The sequence below is a fragment of the Fusarium venenatum genome (assembly GCF_020744135.1).
Source record: "Fusarium venenatum strain MPI-CAGE-CH-0201 chromosome Unknown EDB82scaffold_4, whole genome shotgun sequence".
Classification (NCBI taxonomy): Eukaryota; Fungi; Ascomycota; class Sordariomycetes; order Hypocreales; family Nectriaceae; genus Fusarium; species Fusarium venenatum.
Genome location: NW_027072132.1, coordinates 996,186 through 1,014,075, shown reverse-complemented (window position 1 = coordinate 1,014,075; position 17,890 = coordinate 996,186). Strand labels below are relative to the sequence as shown.

The window sequence follows — 17,890 nt, the reverse complement described above, 5'->3', positions numbered from 1 at the left end:
GAACCATCGGCTTAACAGATGATTGTTCACTGGGCACGTATAACACAGATACTCAATTGAGTGAGGGAAAAATAATGACTTGTATTTAAAAGAACGACATGGTATCCAACCAGAATAAGATAGTAAAACAACAGAAAAATCCTCAAAAACAATTTCCTCCAGGGTAAACTTTTCCTTCTATGACGTCCGAACCAAATCTCGGCATGGTTTCCAAGAACTCACTAGCCTCAAGTTCCCGGCTCGGCGAACTATGGACTAGATAGGCCTAAGCCCAAACAGGAAAACCCAAATTTCTGGGGTTAGGCTGACTTATGCCGTGCTAAGACCCTTGCCAGAAGGATTGCACTTGTTGCATTCAAGGCAGGAAACATACTTGGAGTTGTCCTGTACATCCTGTTGAATACATTTCTCTGAGCGACAGAGAGAAATGGTAAAGGTGTAGGTGACCAAGCGGCGACAGATCTCGCAGATCATGGCGGTGGTTGTTAGTTGACACATTTTGACGAGTTTGGTGAGTGATTTGGGTAAAACTGACTGTTTGTGTTTCTGTTGTCAAAAGATGATGGTGAGGAATTTGACATTTCTTGATGGAATTACGACTATTTATGGGACGAAAGGGATTATTTGATACAACAAAGACATGCAGAGAACAAAAATGTGGTGTGAAGAAAAGAGTTGTCCGCGGTTGAACAAATGGATTGTTCACAGTTAGGTTCTCTGTCCTCTGTTCATGCTTGGCTACCAGAACAAGGTCTAAAGAGTCATCGCAGCAAAAATTTAGATTCATGAAAGAACTTAATCTGAACAAATAATAACATGTTTAAGTACATTTCTCTATGCCGTCATCGGATCATCATGGTTTCAACACAAATGAGGACAAGCACAGTATCAATGGTCGATAATGGTGGAATGTATTCATGTAACTATTCCATGCATCCGTAAGAGAAACGCTTTAAAGTATCACCGCTTTGCTTGTACCAGCCATTAATACCCCAAAGACGCCCAAGTAGTTCCCAAAGACACTCAATTAGTTCCCTCGGGCTGGCGATTCTCGGCTCCAGTGTCAGCAACAGGTCGCTTCTGCTTCAATATCTTGTCACGTTCCCCGTTCTTCCGCAGACAGTCCACACATTCGTCTGGACTGCGGTAGACATCTTGAAAGTCCACTCTGTCGATAGTTTTGCATGTTGTCTCATTGTTTTACCGCAGTTTCTGCCGCAGTTGCTGCAGGCCAAATTGATATCCACGACTGTGCACATGGTTGAAAGCGTTGAAAATATTGTTTGTTATGTATGCAGGCGTTTAATGCAAAGCGGGATAGCGATATAAGCGGTGGGAAGTCAGGCGGAATAAACACGGGCTGGGGAGCCTTTTATAATTGTGACCTGAGGAATAATCACTTATCTCATCAGTTGAAACTTACGAGCTGAATGTGTCCAGCAGGACGTTGGAATCAGATATGGCTATGACTATGAATACCATAAGTTGCTCCTGATGCAGTACTAGATCAGACGTTGGCGCACGATTGGATCTGAAAACTCATTCACTTTCATTGTTATTGTATACACAGATAGTTAAAATTCAAGGACAAATGGTATCTCAATTGATGATCTACATACTTTGAGTCGAGTCCCGACCCTCCATCTCCCTTGCTCTGAGACGATGCTAAAGACTTGCTTCAGCTACATCTCAGAACCCCATGTCCAACGACAGTAACCAAGATGTATTCTCGAAAGAATCATCTTATCATGTCCAGAACTCATCCTTTACTCCCCACTGCAAGTCCAACATCGTGAAGGGCAGGCATGTTGGGATTCAGAAACGTTGACAACCTGACAGTCGCCGGTTCCTGCAAGATCACATGGCTCCCAAGTAAAGTAGGAGTCGAGCACTCGGCCACAACCCTGGCAGATTGTCTGGAAATAGGTGTAGGTACACATACTGAATAGCTGCGGTAGTGTAGACTTTTGTGGTGTCGTGGAATTTGCTGTGGTCTGAAAGCTTTGGTGGTGTTTTCAGATGTCAAATTGCTGAGCAAGTTGTTGGTTGAGAATCAGATTCAGGTTTAGGGCAGAGCATGGGTATTTAAAGAAAACTAGAGGAGGGTTAAGCATGCTTTGTAAATATTGTTCGATAGTGTTCAAATGGATATCTTGGTGTAGATAATTGGACAATAGATAGGTGCACAGAGATAAGAGTTGTCTGCGCTTGAACAAAAGGTGAGAAATACAAGAATAGCGTTTCTGTTCATACTTGAATACCATAATAATATCCAAAACATCTCAGCTCGTCGGCCGACCATGTACGGTCGAACATACAGAAATTGACCTGGAATAGCCAGCACTATAGTCAAGTGATTCTCAACATTGTAAACGGATTATCATGGCCAGTGGTAGCAGAAACGACGGCGTCTTCGCTTTAGAGTACGAAAATGAATAATCTAAAACATGGCAAGGCGACCTGCTAATTTTGTCCCTTATGCCCAAGCCAACTGTTCTGATACCCTGAGGATGGCATGGCATGGAAGAATATTTGATTCAATGCCGAACCTCTGCTACTAAATCGCAAGAAGACCCAACCTCGAACCATTATAAACCGATATCACGACGGATTGCAATAGCCGCATTCTGACTTGTAGATTGGTTCTTCCCATTCCCATACGGGCAACAGCCCCTGACAAGCCTCCCCATAAAAGACGGGCAAGCAGGTGATGGTGAGTGTTATTGTCCAATCCTCTCTATGGCAACATTTGCAGACGCAGGTGACTTCTACAGGCGGGCACATGATGAATTGTGCTTGGGAGTGCTGTTTCTTGTGTCGGTAAGTGTTTGTTCAGAGCGTGATAGCGAGTATGGTTTGGTGATGTGATAGAAAGACCTTGAACAACAGCTTTTATGATTCTGGCCAAGAGAACAATCGATGCCTGGTCTCCTTATCACTTGAAGGTTGGAAGAATGTCTGAATGTGTGTCGCAGGACTTGAGAATCGGACAGTTACCATCGTGAACACCATCACTTACCCTTCATTGCGGCCTTGAATAACACACGATTGGGGGTATATGTTTTCACTCTTAATCGCATTGTCAATTAGAAATTTAAAATCTCATTAATTAAAATAGTATCTCAATTGATGCTACATACTCTGGAGTCAGTCTAGGCCCAACCCTTCATCTTCCTTGCTCTGAGACGATGCCAAAGACTAGCTTAAGCTACCTCTCAGAACCCCAACAGTCAAAGACAATAATCAAGTTACCTCCTCAAAAGAGAAAATACTTGATCACGTCCAGAACTTACTACTTAGCGGCGCCTGGAACAGTTGCCGTATCGTGACACATCGGCCGAAATTGTTTGTGTCTGGGTACGCTTCAGGCAGCGTCGTCCAGCCTGCGACTCACGGCATGAAATGATCATCATTATTTTACCGAGAACTCTGCCGCAACCACAGCAGGTCAGGCTGATGTCTACTACAGTACAAATGATGAGAATCGGTGTGCTGCTTACTAGAAATAGGTGTTTCGAAACAGGATACCGAATTTACTTTGTCGTGAAGTGTCGAATTGCTTTGCAATCGTTGCTGGTTTGGAATCGGATACAAATTGAGCGCAGACTGTTTATACACAAATATTGAAGATTCGGGAGTGCTGAGTATTCTTTGTGGTTCTGTCCGATGGTGTTGTTCGAATGGGAGCGTAGTATAGTCAGTTGAAATTGACATATGAATGGGCAAAATGTAGTGAGAAGTACGAATAGACACGCTTTTCAAGTCCTATACTGTAAATACACTGTAGAATAACATGTTCATGTCCAACAATAATCTGACAAGACTGAACAAGCAGCTCCCCATTGTCTGGCATCCGTCGCTCGGAGCCAAGCCAACCCAGAGTAGTTGCCCGAATTTCTCATCCAATGGTCCATACCCCAGATAACTCAGATGAAACACTCAGTTTCCCTTACGCTTAGCCTTGGGCCCCTTCTTGGACCTTTTGTTGGACTTCGTATCCTCGGGCTCTTTCCTGAAATCTTCTCCGGATCCTTTTTTGTCTTCCTCTTCGGACTCTTCCTTGGACTCTTGCTTTGACTCGTTGTTGGTATTATCCTCGGGATCCTCTTTGGTTTCTTGCTTGGCATCATCTTCAAGTTCGTTCTTGGCGTCCTCCTTGGCCTCGTCCGTAGGTTCTTTAATCTTCATCAATTCGGGACGACGTGTTAGCCAGCGAGACAGTATCCAATTGAGTTCAGCGTTACGCCTAAGATCATTAGCATCCAATCTTACTAGGAATAAAAAGAAGAAAACCTACTCCTCCTGCGCTGGATTGGTGGCACCAGTCAAGTATGTCTTTCTGGTCTTTTGAAGACTCGAATCACGAATGTAGTGGTCTTGCTCCTTCTTGTTCATGAGCGAATAGGAGCGTCGCACATCGTGTTCCGCAAGGGGAGGAACATCGGGTTTATCGACGAACGGAAGTGGGTTGGCTGGGAATGAGGAGCAGCGAGTGCAGAGGGCAGGCTCGCATTTGATAACATCGATCTGTTCGAGCCGGCCGCAGCATTTTCCTCTGCCCTTCCACTGGCAATCGATTTCTCTGGGGGTGCTGATGAACATGAAGTTGGAGCAGCGGCTGCAGGCGTATTTCTTTGTTCGTCGTTCGCACATGATTGCGTGTGAAAGCGATGCTTGACTGAAGTGTGATTGTTGATGAGGATATCTTTTGTGGCTGAAGAAATCAGATTATTTGTTATTGGGTTACCCAAAAGTACAGTTGAATTGTGTTGGGTGGAAGTTCGCTACGTTTGTTTTGCAGAATGGCCGTTTGACACTGGCACTGAAAACAGCAAGTGCGATCCTGCCAACACTGCCAACCACCAGATTTAGAAGGACAGACTGGTGCGTTATCGTATTTATAATTTAATATTTACGGCTGCGTTTCCATCAAATGTTACAAGGCCGAGAAGGCCAGGTTGAAGGAATTTCAGTTATTTCGGGAGCCATGGTGGATCATTCAAACCCGTCACAATATTCTTCATCGTTCTAGAGATCTTGGAAGTATTTAAGACCACAAGACAAACGTTCTTAATTGCGTTTCTTTTGCTCTGTCGCAGCGAGGGACATACTTCAATGCACAAAATAGATCAGGATTCACCGAGATCAACGACTTGTATTGTCCAACAGTTTCAAATATAAGCCCTTAATTTTTGCCTTTGTCACTCGATATCCACAGAAGCTGTGCCTGTTTACCCTTGAAAATGTTCCAAAAGCCATCCCGTGAATTCACTTCCACCTCACATGTCTTGCCCCGATGATGCTTTTTGAGACCAAACCAACACCGACCACACGCCACTCTGTGTTTCATGTTGCCCGTTGTCGTAAGACAGAAATGGATATAAATACTGCCATCATTTTTGTTCATCGGGCCAGGGGCGCAGGTGATTTCGTAAACAGGCGGTAGGGTCGAATTCAGATGCCGTCAAGGAGTGCAAGTGGCTGCGGCTTGAGACCACGGGATCTCGTACAACTCATGGTCGTCGGGATCCTAGTAGGTAGCAGAAAGGTTAGCCTCCTAAGCCTTAGGGTAGAGAAATAAGTACTCCAAGACGCATAGTCTAAAGAGCGTAGTAAACTGACTTACCGATTTTGTCTGAGGGTGTGTTAAAGCAACGTCGCAAGCGCCCGAGAAAGCCCCGTCGCTCTAGTGACTTCGGAGGATTCTGTATCTGATCCGGCGAATTCGCGAAGCCCTGGTACGCTGCAGTGGCAACCGAATACTCATTGTAATATGACGGAGTAAGAGTTCCTGAGTGAAGGCACCGGAGTGACGGGGCCTTCAGAGGATCTTCTGTATTTGATCCCCTGCGAATCCGCAAAGTCATGCGGCCTTGTAGTGGCCATTTAGCAAGGCGGCCTGAATGCGGCGGCGACCGGCTGTCTGACGGAGCAAGAGGCCCAATTGGAGGGCATGCCCGCCGCGGCTTGCGTATGTCAACCAGATCTCAGATCTAGCGTCCTGCATTGCGTCGGCGGCCTTCAACTGTTTGAAGTAACTTCTCCAATGCTTGGCTATCAGCCTGCTCAGTTATGTCCGGCAGCACTTCTGGACGGCCTATCACCCCGGCCTCGACATATTGACACTTTTCAATACAGTTTAGGACTGACCTTTCCGGAAGCCACGGCCGCGGTTGTAGGAGAGACCAACCGTGTGCAAACCAGGAATACCGAAATCCAATCTCGGTGTAGGAGGATAAGGGATCCTCGACATGTCGAAAGTAGTTTTCCCATTCCTTTGCGTCAAAGCTAAAGGCCTCCAGGCGAGGTAGGTGTTTGCGGATCCTGTCAAATAAAGTATCCCACCATAAAGAACTAACATACCAACCGGGCTCATCATCATCTGGCGTGGGTGTGTAGTCGATGGGAAATCGATGCTGATGATCGGGATCATGGGTGTCGTCTTGGACTCTCACCCAGCCATCGAGATTGACCCTCCAGAACACAAACTTGGGTTGTTGTACGAGACAATGCGTAGCGATAGTGCATTGATGAAGGTTTAGGTTTCTGAGAGACTTATGACTCAGCACCCAATCGAAATGCCACTTATGCAGGTTTTCAAGACCCTGCAAAGTTAGAGTATCCAACCTTGGGAACACAACATCCATGCCGTAGAACGCTCCAGGGATGGCAGCCCAGTTCTTTCCAGCGAGTGTCAATTCGACAAGATTTGGCACCAAGTCCAGGATACCGTATTCTAGAGATCTAGGAAATAACTTGATTTCTTCTCTGTACATTCACTGAATCTTAGTAGTCTGAGTAAAGCTACTTTCACCTTCAGAGAGGATCTTGATGTGCAGACGCTCAATATCCCGGAGGGGGTCTGTAGCAACAGAGTCCAGTATGGGCACGTTCTGTAAGTTTTCCAGAACCAGTTCGCGAACTGTGCTCAAGTTGGGACGTTTGTTTCGCTCTTGTATGGCCCTCGCGAGGGCTTTAAGGGAATGGAGCCGCGTATTTGTCGGCTCCTCGACAGGCGTTATGTCCAGCGAAACGTCCATCAGGTTCATTTGATGGTTTCGCTCAATCTCGCCTTCGGGACCAATGCAGGCTGCTGTAAAGCGCACCTCTATTGCATCAAGCTTGGGGAGATGGCGGATCCTATTTATGGCAGACTCAAACTCGGGCCATCTTCCTTCTCTCTAAGATGCAGGCCATCTGAAGACTTCGCATGCCCCATGGTTAATCGAAGATGGATCCTCGGCCAGGATTGCGGTTTCGATGGCAATACGCCGGACATCGGGTCTTAGACGGTCGGAGTCCACGAGTTTATGCCAGGCCCTGAACTTGTCGTTCATGGTGATACCGCTATGCCGAAGTACCAAGGTCCCGAGGAGACACTTGGTAGCGATGGCATTCCACCGGTGGCACACAAGGCGGACCTGTGTAGAATCGTGATGCCAATCATCACGGCAGTGGTGCCTTTGGCTTGGAGTCAGGAGATGACTGAATATCGCACTCAGAATCTCGTCGGGGAGGTAAGGAATCATTTTGGTAGATGATGAAGAGAGTAAAGAGGGTGAATAGGAGATGAGCACTGAATAAAAGTAGCAGGCAGATGCTTAACAGAGGTCCCAACATAAGCGGGGCAGTGAGTGCGATCAAGTGTAGGCATCAAGTGAGAAATCAACCCTTGGGATTTAGTTGGCACTGGCCAAAGGTGTCAGGTTTAAACACTACAGTTTACAAGTATTATACCAGAGATTTACCGACATGAACAGTCGTCTTTAACCACAAACGTAGTCATTACATTTTACAACTTGTGGAGAATTTGGAGCCATAGTGAAAGACACAGTCACGATAAACCTATAGCACCCCTTTGTTAAAAGCAAAAACGATTATCATAGTGGCAATTGAGACCTATATCTCAGCACTCTTGAGACGCACAAAACACAGTACTTGTTTTTTATGTATATAAACTGCAACTTCCCAGTAAAACAGTCCCGGATTCAGTATATCACTGATAGCCACCCTGATAAGTGTACGGGTAATGAATACCAAAAGGATCCAGAGGAGGTGGAGGAGGCTCTAAACAATCAGCACAGATTTCTTTGTTATTCCATATTGTGTGCGAGTTAGATATCCCGCAAGAAAATGGCTTTCGGGTACGGGTCTGTTTAGAATTGTTGCATGGGCAATCGTGGCTTTCATAACCCATTCGTTGATTGCAAACAGCGCACATATACTGTATCAAGATACGATAGCACATTTTGATTCTTGTGGAGGCAAGTCGTGTAGTTTGAGAGCTGAGAGTTTATATTTGGGGTTTAAATAGCATTGGAATGGAATTCTGATTCAATAGCATTATTAGAGTGTGTATCGTGGACTGGCGATGGACCGGAATCAATGTCACTCGGCTGCACCAAGTCACAGTATAAGGAGAGGTATACAATAAGATGATACACCTTATCTAACAGGTGGTTTCTATACTATGGAATCAATAAAGGATGAAGTAGATGAAGATGTACGGGATGGTTTGAGAGTGTCAAATACATTGATCGTTCTGATGTACATAACTGACACCAGATTACAATATACCTCAATCATAAACGGCAGTGAATCCCTCCAAGTAAACCTTTATCTAATCATCTTCGGAAAACAATCTCAATGACTTCCGGAGGCGCACATTCCTCACACATATCACTCTGATTCCATATTATCTGTGGATACTCCTTGCCGCAAGACGCAAATCTTCGATGTCGTGTTCTTCTCGCTCTGTTACATTTCAGACCATGTTTCTCGAAATCGTATCGGCGACTGCAGACGCTGCACATGTAGTGGATGGTAATGTCGTGGCACATATTGAATTCGTGGGTTTGTCGATGCGTATTTTCGATGTGGGTATCTTGGAGGATGGTAAGAGTTTAGTTGAGAAATGAAACGAATGAGGGGAACGAGAGAATTTGATTAAAACAAACGACACATATCCAGGCACGTTGGAATGTTGATCGTCATCATCTGTGTCTGTTGATTGGAAATTCCATTGTCGTCTTTGATTCAGGAACAGCCGAGTTGCATGATGAGGTCGCACAAGAAAGTGTAGTGACAAACATGCCGAGCGTTGGTGATGGGGAGGCCGACCTCAAACCAACAAAATTCCATCCCATTCCATAACCTTCCAACAGGTAATCCAGTCCTTTAACTCAGGTTGGCCTTGTTCCACTTCCTTTCGTCTGGCGGACACTGCAGACAATACTCCGAAACACTGGCGACCTCACCATCATCCGTGTAGCCACACGAGCCCATCGATTTTGATTCAGTTCGCTGGGCCTCCTCACAAATCTCCCACTCGTAACCTTTTCTGATGCAGCATCTGCAGTAGATGCAGTAAAAATGTGTGTATTGTTCAGTGCACATTTCGTTTGCGATGAGATGTTTGTTTTAGTTGCGATACGTGACAGAAAGGCAAGATAAAAAGAGGCGTAATTAAGAATGCCTTACTTATGGAGAGATTTATGCTGAAGATAAATGAGGCTGTGGTTGTTGGATATTCGCTAGGCATCCATCTGTGCAAGGGTCTGTTCAGCTAATCAGCATCATCTTTCAACGCAGTCTCACCAAAGATCCAAAAGAGGCCTCCCCAATAATATTTATGCACGTGGCAAGAAATGCGTCTGATCAACTGCACCATCGGGCTATCGTCTGATGATAGACAAGTTGAGTAATTGAAGTGTTTCAGAATTACTACTGATCGTTGTACCAGAATGTCGTTCAAAGTCAAACATTTGATAGGCCAGAGCGGACGATCCAGGTACCTGTTGAAAGATGATGCCTTTTGATTGGTTCGGATTAGTCCTTGTCACGGGACTTGTACAATTGCTTCTTACTACAAATGCCTTCCCTCTCTAGCCCTCCTTGAGCTGGTTCTTGCCCAGATACACTATATCTTCGAGCTATGGGCTTTGTGAGTAACAGGGTCGCGTTTATGTCGTGTTGTGAGTTAAGCCGTGCATTACTCTTCCGTCCTCTGCCGTTCTTGTTCTGTGTACTCATGCGAAATGACCATTTGATCGTGATTTGTCATTGCGGGAGGCAGGCACTACGCAGCTGCCAATATCAAACGTGATCTGGATACTAGACTAATTCGGCAGGCACCTCCCACGCTCTAGAATCATTCCCACCACATCGATCAACTAAAATCTTCAACTCAACAAAACACAAACCGAGTCAGCGGATGATCTTGCAACTCACCCTCGACAAAGCGAGCAAGATCATCCGCTGGCATCAAAACCGAAAGTATATCAGCTACTGCCTGACGACCGACATTTCATCACCTAGTCTAGTGGGTTGAAGCACCACAAGATGGTGTCAGAACAGCCTTGAATGTTACACTGCCAACATCGCAACCCGCCTCGGCCGGCACTTTCACCGCATCGGATACTTGGTACTGAGTATTGCGACATTTAGGGATTAGCATTATCGAGTTTAACGCCATCGCGCCATCTTTGCTCCTAAAAGCACTCGAACTTATCGAAAAGAATGGATGCTCATGTGGGGCTTCGAGCCTTTGAGGTGCACACAAGTGTACGGAAAAGAGAAGGATGTGTGGCAACACACCTCACCGAGGATGTTTGACTTCAGATACAAACGTACGCTTACACGCGGCGGAATGGAAACGTATATGGCAAGACAGATTGGCATGGTCGAATTCAACGCCATCGCACCATCATTGCTCCTAAAAGCACTCGAATTGATCAAAATTAGTGGAAGCTCGCGAGCTCGTGGAGGTATACAAGGCATATTGGATCAACTTGCAACGACCAAGAATGCCTGAGTCAGCTGCTGTTAACCAATTCAACAAGAAGGTCGACCACCAGCAAAGCCAGCAGCAAGGTCAACAACAAGAAGCCCATATTGAAGGCTAAGACAGGGTCCAGTCTGATTCCGATATGAGATCTGTTTATCTGGATTTAGTAAATAATGTTACCGAGAGAAACAGATGTAAGACCTTCCTATTCAAGGACTTCGCCTAGTCATGCTAACGTGGATCTTTCTTGGCATCGAGACGATGGTACAAAGCAATGCAGCCTATTGCGTGATTACACCGATCTTTTCCTGACAAAGTAGGTTATCAAGTCAAACTCCATATTTCATGCAACATACTTATCACTTCCACCGATTATTATTCCCATTCGTCTTTCGGAGATAATAATGGTCTCCGGCAAAGGCGGGGTCAATCGCGTCTGCAACTTATAAACCATCAATCAACCACGGTCAAAATGGAAGACCACAAACCACAAAAGTCCAAGATGAGTGAAGTAGCACACTCCAACGTTGTCGTCATCGGCGGAGGCATAGTCGGTGCCTCCATCGCCTGGCACTTGTCATCCGAAACCAATGTTACCGTCATAGCTGAAGACATCGGTGGTGTGGCAACACCCAACTCATTCGCCTGGCTCAACGCCGCATCGACAGACAAAAAGTTCTACTATGATTTTCGTCTTCGCTCCATGAAGCGATGGAGAGAAATCGAGCAAGCTCTAGACTCGCTCCCAATTCAATGGGGAGGCACGACTACATGGGATAAATCACCCGAGGAACTCGAAGCTGAAAAGGTTAATGCTTCAGCTTGGGGTTACGATGTTATTCGTGTTGACAAGACGGAGATCTCTGAGATTGAACCTTATATCGAAGAGACTATTCTGCCGGAATGGGGTCTTGCGTATGCACAGGAGGGAGCTCTTGAAGCAGAGATAGCGGCTCGTCAGATGATTTCTCAAGTCGAAGAAAGAGGAGGAAAGGTCATCGAAACAAAAGCAAAGGGTTTCACCAAGACTGATGGTCGTGTCAGCGGTGTTGTGTTGACGTCTGGAGAGACTCTTGCTGCTGACCATGTCGTCGTGGCTGCTGGTCTGGGAAGTGTTGCATTGCTCGCGACAGAGAACATCAAATTACCACTCGACAGCTCAGAAGGTCTTTTGGTAAATACAAAACCAACATCCAAAAGACTTATCAACGGCGTTATAAATGCTCCAGAACTTCACGTCCGTCAAACAGTCGAAGGTGCCCTTCGTTTTGGATCTAGCTACGCGGGTGGTGATCTGGGCGACGACGCCGAAACACAAGCCCTTGAACTCTTTGCCAAACTCCAAAAGTCAGTTGTCGGCGGAGAAGAACTTGAGTATAGTCACTATACCATTGGGCAACGAGTTTTACCAGAGGATGGTCTACCTATTCTTGGAGAGACTGGGTTGGAGGGGTTAAGTGTTGCTGTTATGCACTCTGGGGTTACTAATGGTGCTCTTGTTGGTGAGCTTTTGAGTAAGCTGATTTCGACGGGAGAGAATGATCCTATTTTGGAAAACTTTGGACTTGACCGATTTCAGTGAAGGGATGGATTAATCTTTGTATAGCCCGTGCAAGAATTTATGTATAGTTGACTTTCAAGTCGAAGAGAAGGCAAATTTCTTTTAAGAGCATCACTCAACTGCCACCAAGCTGGCATCGTCAACATAAAAGCTCAAACGCTCACATGTACCCCTGACAGCAACACTGGCACCAGCATCCAAGCGAGCCTGACTCCACGAGCACGTCACCGATGCCAGTACCCATTCATTAAGCGGTCCTCCAAACAGTGCATTGTTAAAATATCCCGCACCCGAGTCACACGACACAAATTGGCTAAAACAACTGGATGCAAGCGTCGTTTTAACATAGACAGAAAACGTATACGGTTTGTCCGCCTCAATCAAGGAAGCATCAAGGACTTGTCGGAAGCCAATATCTGCGGGACCTCCAGGAGCGGCGCTGATGTATCCAGATTGGCTACCTTCGTGGGCTTCCGCAGTCGAAAGGACAGGGTTTCCGGAATCTCTGGATCGTACCCAAGGCGTGATGGTGTTATCTTCGAAGCCAGCGTTACGAAGCACGTTGGATGGCTGCTGGGGGACATCTGATGTCGTAGTAGAAGGCTCGGTGGATGTTGTAGAGGCCGTGGTGATGACAATCTCGGAAGTAGTGACTGGTTGAGTTGTAGGCAAAGGCCCTTCAGTAGTAGTGACTACAGCAGATGTTGCTGAAGAAGGTTTGCAAGGTGATGCCAAGGCTGAGGAGCACAGAGCTAACAGGCGTATGAATCTCATGATGTAGACGGTGCCGCGAACAAGTGGTTGAAAGAATGAAGAACTGTAAGAGTGCAAGTGACGTAGAATGGTTGGAAATAAGAAAGGCCAGAGAGAAAGACTTTAAATAAGTTGAAGCTATAATCAGAACCTAGAATAGGCCTAGCCTGACAGAATATTGGCTTGGCCGTTGGAACTATTGACTGTAGCGTTGAAAACGGCGAATAGTGTCGCTCTATCTTTGGATTAGTGGAGAATACGGAAATTGCAACTGGATATTAATCAGTTCTAGACTTGTGCATATCGCAAGGGGGTAATTCAGGATTGTGATACTACCAAAACTTCCAAGCCAGCTTAAAAGCCTGACCGGTCGCATCAATAGCCTCACGCTTCCAATTTGAATTATCCCTTCTTCCCATATAGTCAACCAGACCCCTCTCCCACCCAGGTTCTCCCCTGGCGTTCACCCGTTCCACATCAATGGGATCCCTGTGGTCAAACCCTTCGTCGTCCTGTTCCTCCTCCGCAATAGGATCAAATTCGACGACGTATATCTCACGTGTCAGGCCTTCACGACCGCTGCAGTCAGGATTTGCGTCGGCATATATAAAGAACCAGTTGCCGTATGAGAAGTCTTCGTTGTAGACATGGTCTGGTACAACTAATCCAGGAAGTTGGCCTTTCTCAATGTAATCTCGGTCAAAAGGCGAATATTCGAATATGGGCGGTCTGTTTGGTTGTATTTTGCCGTTTTTTTCTTCGTAAAGCTCGATGGCGTTTTTGACCTTGGTAATCTGATCCCAGATGGTGCCCCGAGACTTGATCTCCTCAACGTAGTGCGCATGACACTCCTCTGCCGTGGCACCGGGAAGGAAGAAGAACTCATATCGACACCAGGAGGTTAAACCGTAGCCTTCTTCATTCTCTAGTCTCTCGAAAAATGCACAGCCATCAAAGTCGGATGGTTTATGAGGGTGGACTATGTAGAACACCCAGCAAGGAAGAGGGGGCAAGGGACAATTGGGAGATAAGCTTGCCCATGACATCAAAGCTTGATTGCCATTATGATCAGTGAAAATCCGATTGTTGTATGTGCATACGTGTTTAGGTGGCAGGTAATTTGCTTTTTGACCGTTGGGATATCTCTCCTCAACTGTTAGGGGCCGCGTCTTTGTTCGAACCATTGTAGCAGTAACAATAATGAAAGCAATCTGAAAGGTTATTGATGAAGTAGATATGATTCAAGAGCAGACTTAATAAACCTTTTAGTCGTTAGTGGTCAAAGACGGCAGAAATAGGCACCAGTGAAGCTTGATATCGCCAAGATATTAGACTAATTTAGCTTACATCTCTTTTTAAACTTGAATTATTAGTAAACTGGCATAATATAACAGGGTGATATGATATTTGTAAATTAATATAAAGTATATAGCCACCTGATCGTTTACAGTTGTTGAAAGCCATAGCAAAATCTCTTTTCTTGTTTTTAAAGGCAGCAGTTACAGAGATGAATCAAAGGATTGTGTTAGATATAGTAAATGTAGTTACAAATTCAGAGTACTCGGTCAAATTGTGCGTTCGGTAAAGAGTGACTGTAGGTAAAAAACCAGATCAACAAACACACATCAGATCCTCCGAGGACAATTTTCATTCTGTCGGCCTCGGGCTGGTTATGAAATCCCCCTCAACTCTGGGCTTAGCATTGCCGGTCCAATCATTGCTAGCAGATGTTTTGTTTTCCCTCTAGTCATCATCTCAAACCGAGGGAGGCAGGCTTTCTATTAAGTCGATCTCGAACTGTTTGGAGTAGCTTCTTTAGCGCTTCGCAATCCGCCGGTTTAGTCAGCTCCAGCAAATTCTTTGGCTTCCCTGGTATATCGTCCTGTACATAGCCGCACGTGTCAATATGATGGTTTGTAGAATTCCACAGACTAACCCAACGATATAGGAACCCCACATACCGAATACCGTGACAGAGCTTTTGCCACAACCCTCTCCGACCAATACAATGATGGGAGAAAGCCAGATCTTGAGTAACGGATCAATCAAATTCTGATTGCCTAAGTAGCCAGCCACACGGTGAGTTGGCAAGGGGTTAGTGCAGTGCTAGTGCAAGTCTCGCCTTATTGAAACTGGGTTTCCACTAAGACATGGATGATCTGCTCCGTTTTCCCTTTCCTCTTCTCCCGTCTGGCATGCGGAATACAAGGCTAACTTACAATAGCCGAGACGTCATACTGTCTCACATCTTGAAGCAAGGGAATGGATTATGTTTGGATGTTTCTCAGCCCACCATCTATCAGTCCCCTTCCTTCTCCCCGGGTTGTCAGAAACATTGACTACTAGAAGGGATAAAATGAAATTAATAGGTCAGCTTATGCTTCTTAGACTATAGTTATTAGATTCTTGATTCTTCGAATACTAAGACTTGGGAGGCGAACCTTTCTGCTACCTGCTAGCTTCAATTAAATATAAAAATGAATGCAGATTTTGATATCCTCAACCCATACTCATACACAAATTATTACTCACACTGAACTCATGCCCTAGGATCGTTAACACAATAGGCCTCTCAAAAATCAAGTAATAACTCAAGAACGAGAAAGACTATTATAGTGTGCGCAAAATTGGTTTACTCGTTGATTAAAATATGAGATCGGCTTTAGACTATATAGCCTAAAAGTGTGCCGGTATTTGTCTAATCTGCTCCAAGTTCCTTATAACCTATCCCAACTAAGGATGCACCAGTGAAACTAAACGCGGAAAATTGTCCAACCAAGGCGGTCCCAGCTTCCAATTATTCAAATCACATGCAATAGCCTCAAATTCGGGACTAACGCAGACCTGGCCACCCTCCATGGTCATGAGAGAACACCCTGGCGGCCACTTCAGTTGCAGAGACTCAAGATACATCTTGACAGAATGCCGGGATTTGATGCGTGGATTCGTACAGAGAAAGTCGCGAAGGTCGGGCCAAGGGATGTAATCGATGCTCACGGGATGAGGATATGTATTTTGGACCTCGGTTGGGAGAAGCCACGGCGGCACATCCTTCAATGTCATAGGATCAGGATGTAAGCGCCACTATGAATCGTTAGTTGATGTCTGTCAGACGAAAGGAACACAAACCCTCATAAGTCGGTAGGCAAAGAAATAAATCCCAAACAAAGTCTCCACACTCGACATCTCAAAACCCTTGAGAAAAGACGTAAGAAAGCATGTGACAGCGTTGTCACCATACGAATGAAGCGTCATATTAGGTAACGAAGGGTTCTTCGGCAGGGATCGCGCATGCAGAGGATCCTGGGGAAACGCAGCATGGGTTTCGTACAGTATGGCGAAACTGCGGTACTCTAGACAATCGGCTTGCGAGTGATGCTGCACTCCACATCGACAATCGACGTGTGATGGGGCAGGGAATAAACTTGACATGACCTCGGCAGGTGGCATTGGCATGTCGTGGTCTGGACGAGGCGAGACTCTACCCGGACCGTTGGGTGCAGATCGCGCGGGGAAGTCCGGGGTGTCGTTGACGCGTGCGGTACTAGTGTCCATCTCATAGCCTTCACCTGAGGAATGTCCAGGAAAGTTAGTTTGTCTTTGAGGTCTTTGTTGTTGTTGCTGTTGTGAGGCCATCAAGTCGGCACCAATCTGAGGCAGTGTTCGTAGTTGCGCAGATACAGTATCAAGATTCCTTCTGATCTGCGCAATATCGGCTTCCATTCGCTCCATGCGTAACTTGTGCTCTTGTCGATTCTCTCTGTGTTTGACGCGGTCGGCTAGTCGCTTCTGGCTCATTTGGGCCTCTGTGCGAACCCGTCTCTTGGACGAACCGCTAGGTGGAGACGCCGACATAGTACCCTGCTATAACAGACTCAAAAAGGGAGGTAAAAGTGTGTCTGTCGATATGAATCCACTGTTCTGAACAAAAGCTTGGTTGAGTGAAAGTAGATGGAACGAGTGTGAAAAAAGGGGCGCGTCGACGTCGACCAGTTAAATAAAAAGCTGGGTCTCGTCAACCTGGTCATAAAATGATATTAAAAAGCCTCTCTAAACTTGGCAACACCCAAAAGAGAAGAGAGTCTCAATCGAGACTAAGCAAGATTAGGTTTCTGTATGGGTTGGTTGGTTTGTAACTGTCAGTCAGTTTTTGGCAAGTCGGAAAGAAAAAAAAGGGAATGAAAAAGGCGTTGGAATTTCTCTTTGGGTGTGTGAGTTTCTGCCGTCAGTCGAAACGCGGGGTAAAACACTCGCTCTATACCTTTTTTGCTCTAGTTTTGCAAGGATGAGGCTGGTTTCTGTTGGGAAAAGATATTTGTTGATTGTCGAGTACCAGGGTTGAGATCATGATTGGTCAGCGAATCAGGAACTTGATGTCTATTTAGACAAGAGGATAGATCAGACGAGATAGTCTTACTTTATTATTATATATCCGGTTTGAGAGTATGTATGCTGTGTATTAGCCGTCTTTAAAATTGTCAGAACTAACCCAACAAAGTAGGTGGAAGGATGATCTGCACCCTGATCTGCAATCGATAAGACCCTTATCGAGCTGACAACATAACAGTATAGGAATAATGAGCCAAAACATTAACGAGACTATCAACTCTGCTATTTTCTTCGCTATAAAACAGACGAGGTTTCAATATAACTTTAAATAGTAGTTTCATCTGATAGTTGAGACGAAACAGGTAAAATAATCGTCAGGTTCGTTTCAGAAGGAAACCCGTTTCAAGTTCTGCAACCACTATCACATTGCACTGAAATATCTAGGTGACATCTTGATGGCT

The 17,890-nt window shown here is 45.5% G+C and overlaps 6 protein-coding genes across 6 annotated transcripts; 1 reads left to right on the top strand and 5 right to left on the bottom strand.

Annotated features, from left to right (window-relative positions):
- Positions 1-3,939: 3,939 nt before the first annotated feature.
- EDB82DRAFT_479506 (uncharacterized protein) lies at positions 3,940-4,653 on the bottom strand (the record flags this gene model as incomplete). Its single annotated transcript, XM_025737094.1, has 2 exons — positions 3,940-4,246; positions 4,298-4,653. The coding sequence occupies 2 exons, from the start codon at positions 4,651-4,653 to the stop codon at positions 3,940-3,942; spliced, it is 663 nt and encodes a 220-aa protein (XP_025591989.1).
- Positions 4,654-5,892: 1,239 nt separating this feature from the next.
- Positions 5,893-7,820, bottom strand: EDB82DRAFT_578865 (uncharacterized protein; the record flags this gene model as incomplete). Its single annotated transcript, XM_065609989.1, has 5 exons — positions 5,893-6,324; positions 6,364-6,736; positions 6,815-7,106; positions 7,206-7,576; positions 7,790-7,820. The coding sequence occupies 5 exons, from the start codon at positions 7,818-7,820 to the stop codon at positions 5,994-5,996; spliced, it is 1,398 nt and encodes a 465-aa protein (XP_065463200.1). The 3' UTR covers positions 5,893-5,993.
- Positions 7,821-11,036: 3,216 nt separating this feature from the next.
- On the top strand, positions 11,037-12,413 carry EDB82DRAFT_289999 (FAD dependent oxidoreductase). Its single transcript, XM_025737092.2, has one exon. The coding sequence runs from the start codon at positions 11,259-11,261 to the stop codon at positions 12,366-12,368; it is 1,110 nt and encodes a 369-aa protein (XP_025591987.1). The 5' UTR covers positions 11,037-11,258; the 3' UTR covers positions 12,369-12,413.
- Positions 12,414-12,458: 45 nt separating this feature from the next.
- EDB82DRAFT_578863 (uncharacterized protein) lies at positions 12,459-13,190 on the bottom strand (the record flags this gene model as incomplete). The annotated part of the gene is made up of 1 exon (XM_065609988.1): positions 12,459-13,190. Exon 1 carries the CDS (start codon positions 13,119-13,121, stop codon positions 12,459-12,461), a length of 663 nt encoding a protein of 220 aa, XP_065463199.1. The 5' UTR covers positions 13,122-13,190.
- Positions 13,191-13,432: 242 nt separating this feature from the next.
- Positions 13,433-14,284, bottom strand: EDB82DRAFT_540345 (uncharacterized protein; the record flags this gene model as incomplete). The annotated part of the gene is made up of 1 exon (XM_025737091.2): positions 13,433-14,284. The coding sequence occupies one exon, from the start codon at positions 14,282-14,284 to the stop codon at positions 13,433-13,435; it is 852 nt and encodes a 283-aa protein (XP_025591986.2).
- A 1,433-nt stretch (positions 14,285-15,717) lies between these two features.
- Positions 15,718-17,163, bottom strand: EDB82DRAFT_289989 (uncharacterized protein). Its single transcript, XM_025737090.2, has 2 exons — positions 16,230-17,163; positions 15,718-16,184 (listed from the first exon to the last, which is right to left on the bottom strand). Exons 1-2 carry the CDS (start codon positions 16,953-16,955, stop codon positions 15,834-15,836), a joined length of 1,077 nt encoding a protein of 358 aa, XP_025591985.1. The 5' UTR covers positions 16,956-17,163; the 3' UTR covers positions 15,718-15,833.
- Positions 17,164-17,890: the final 727 nt, after the last annotated feature.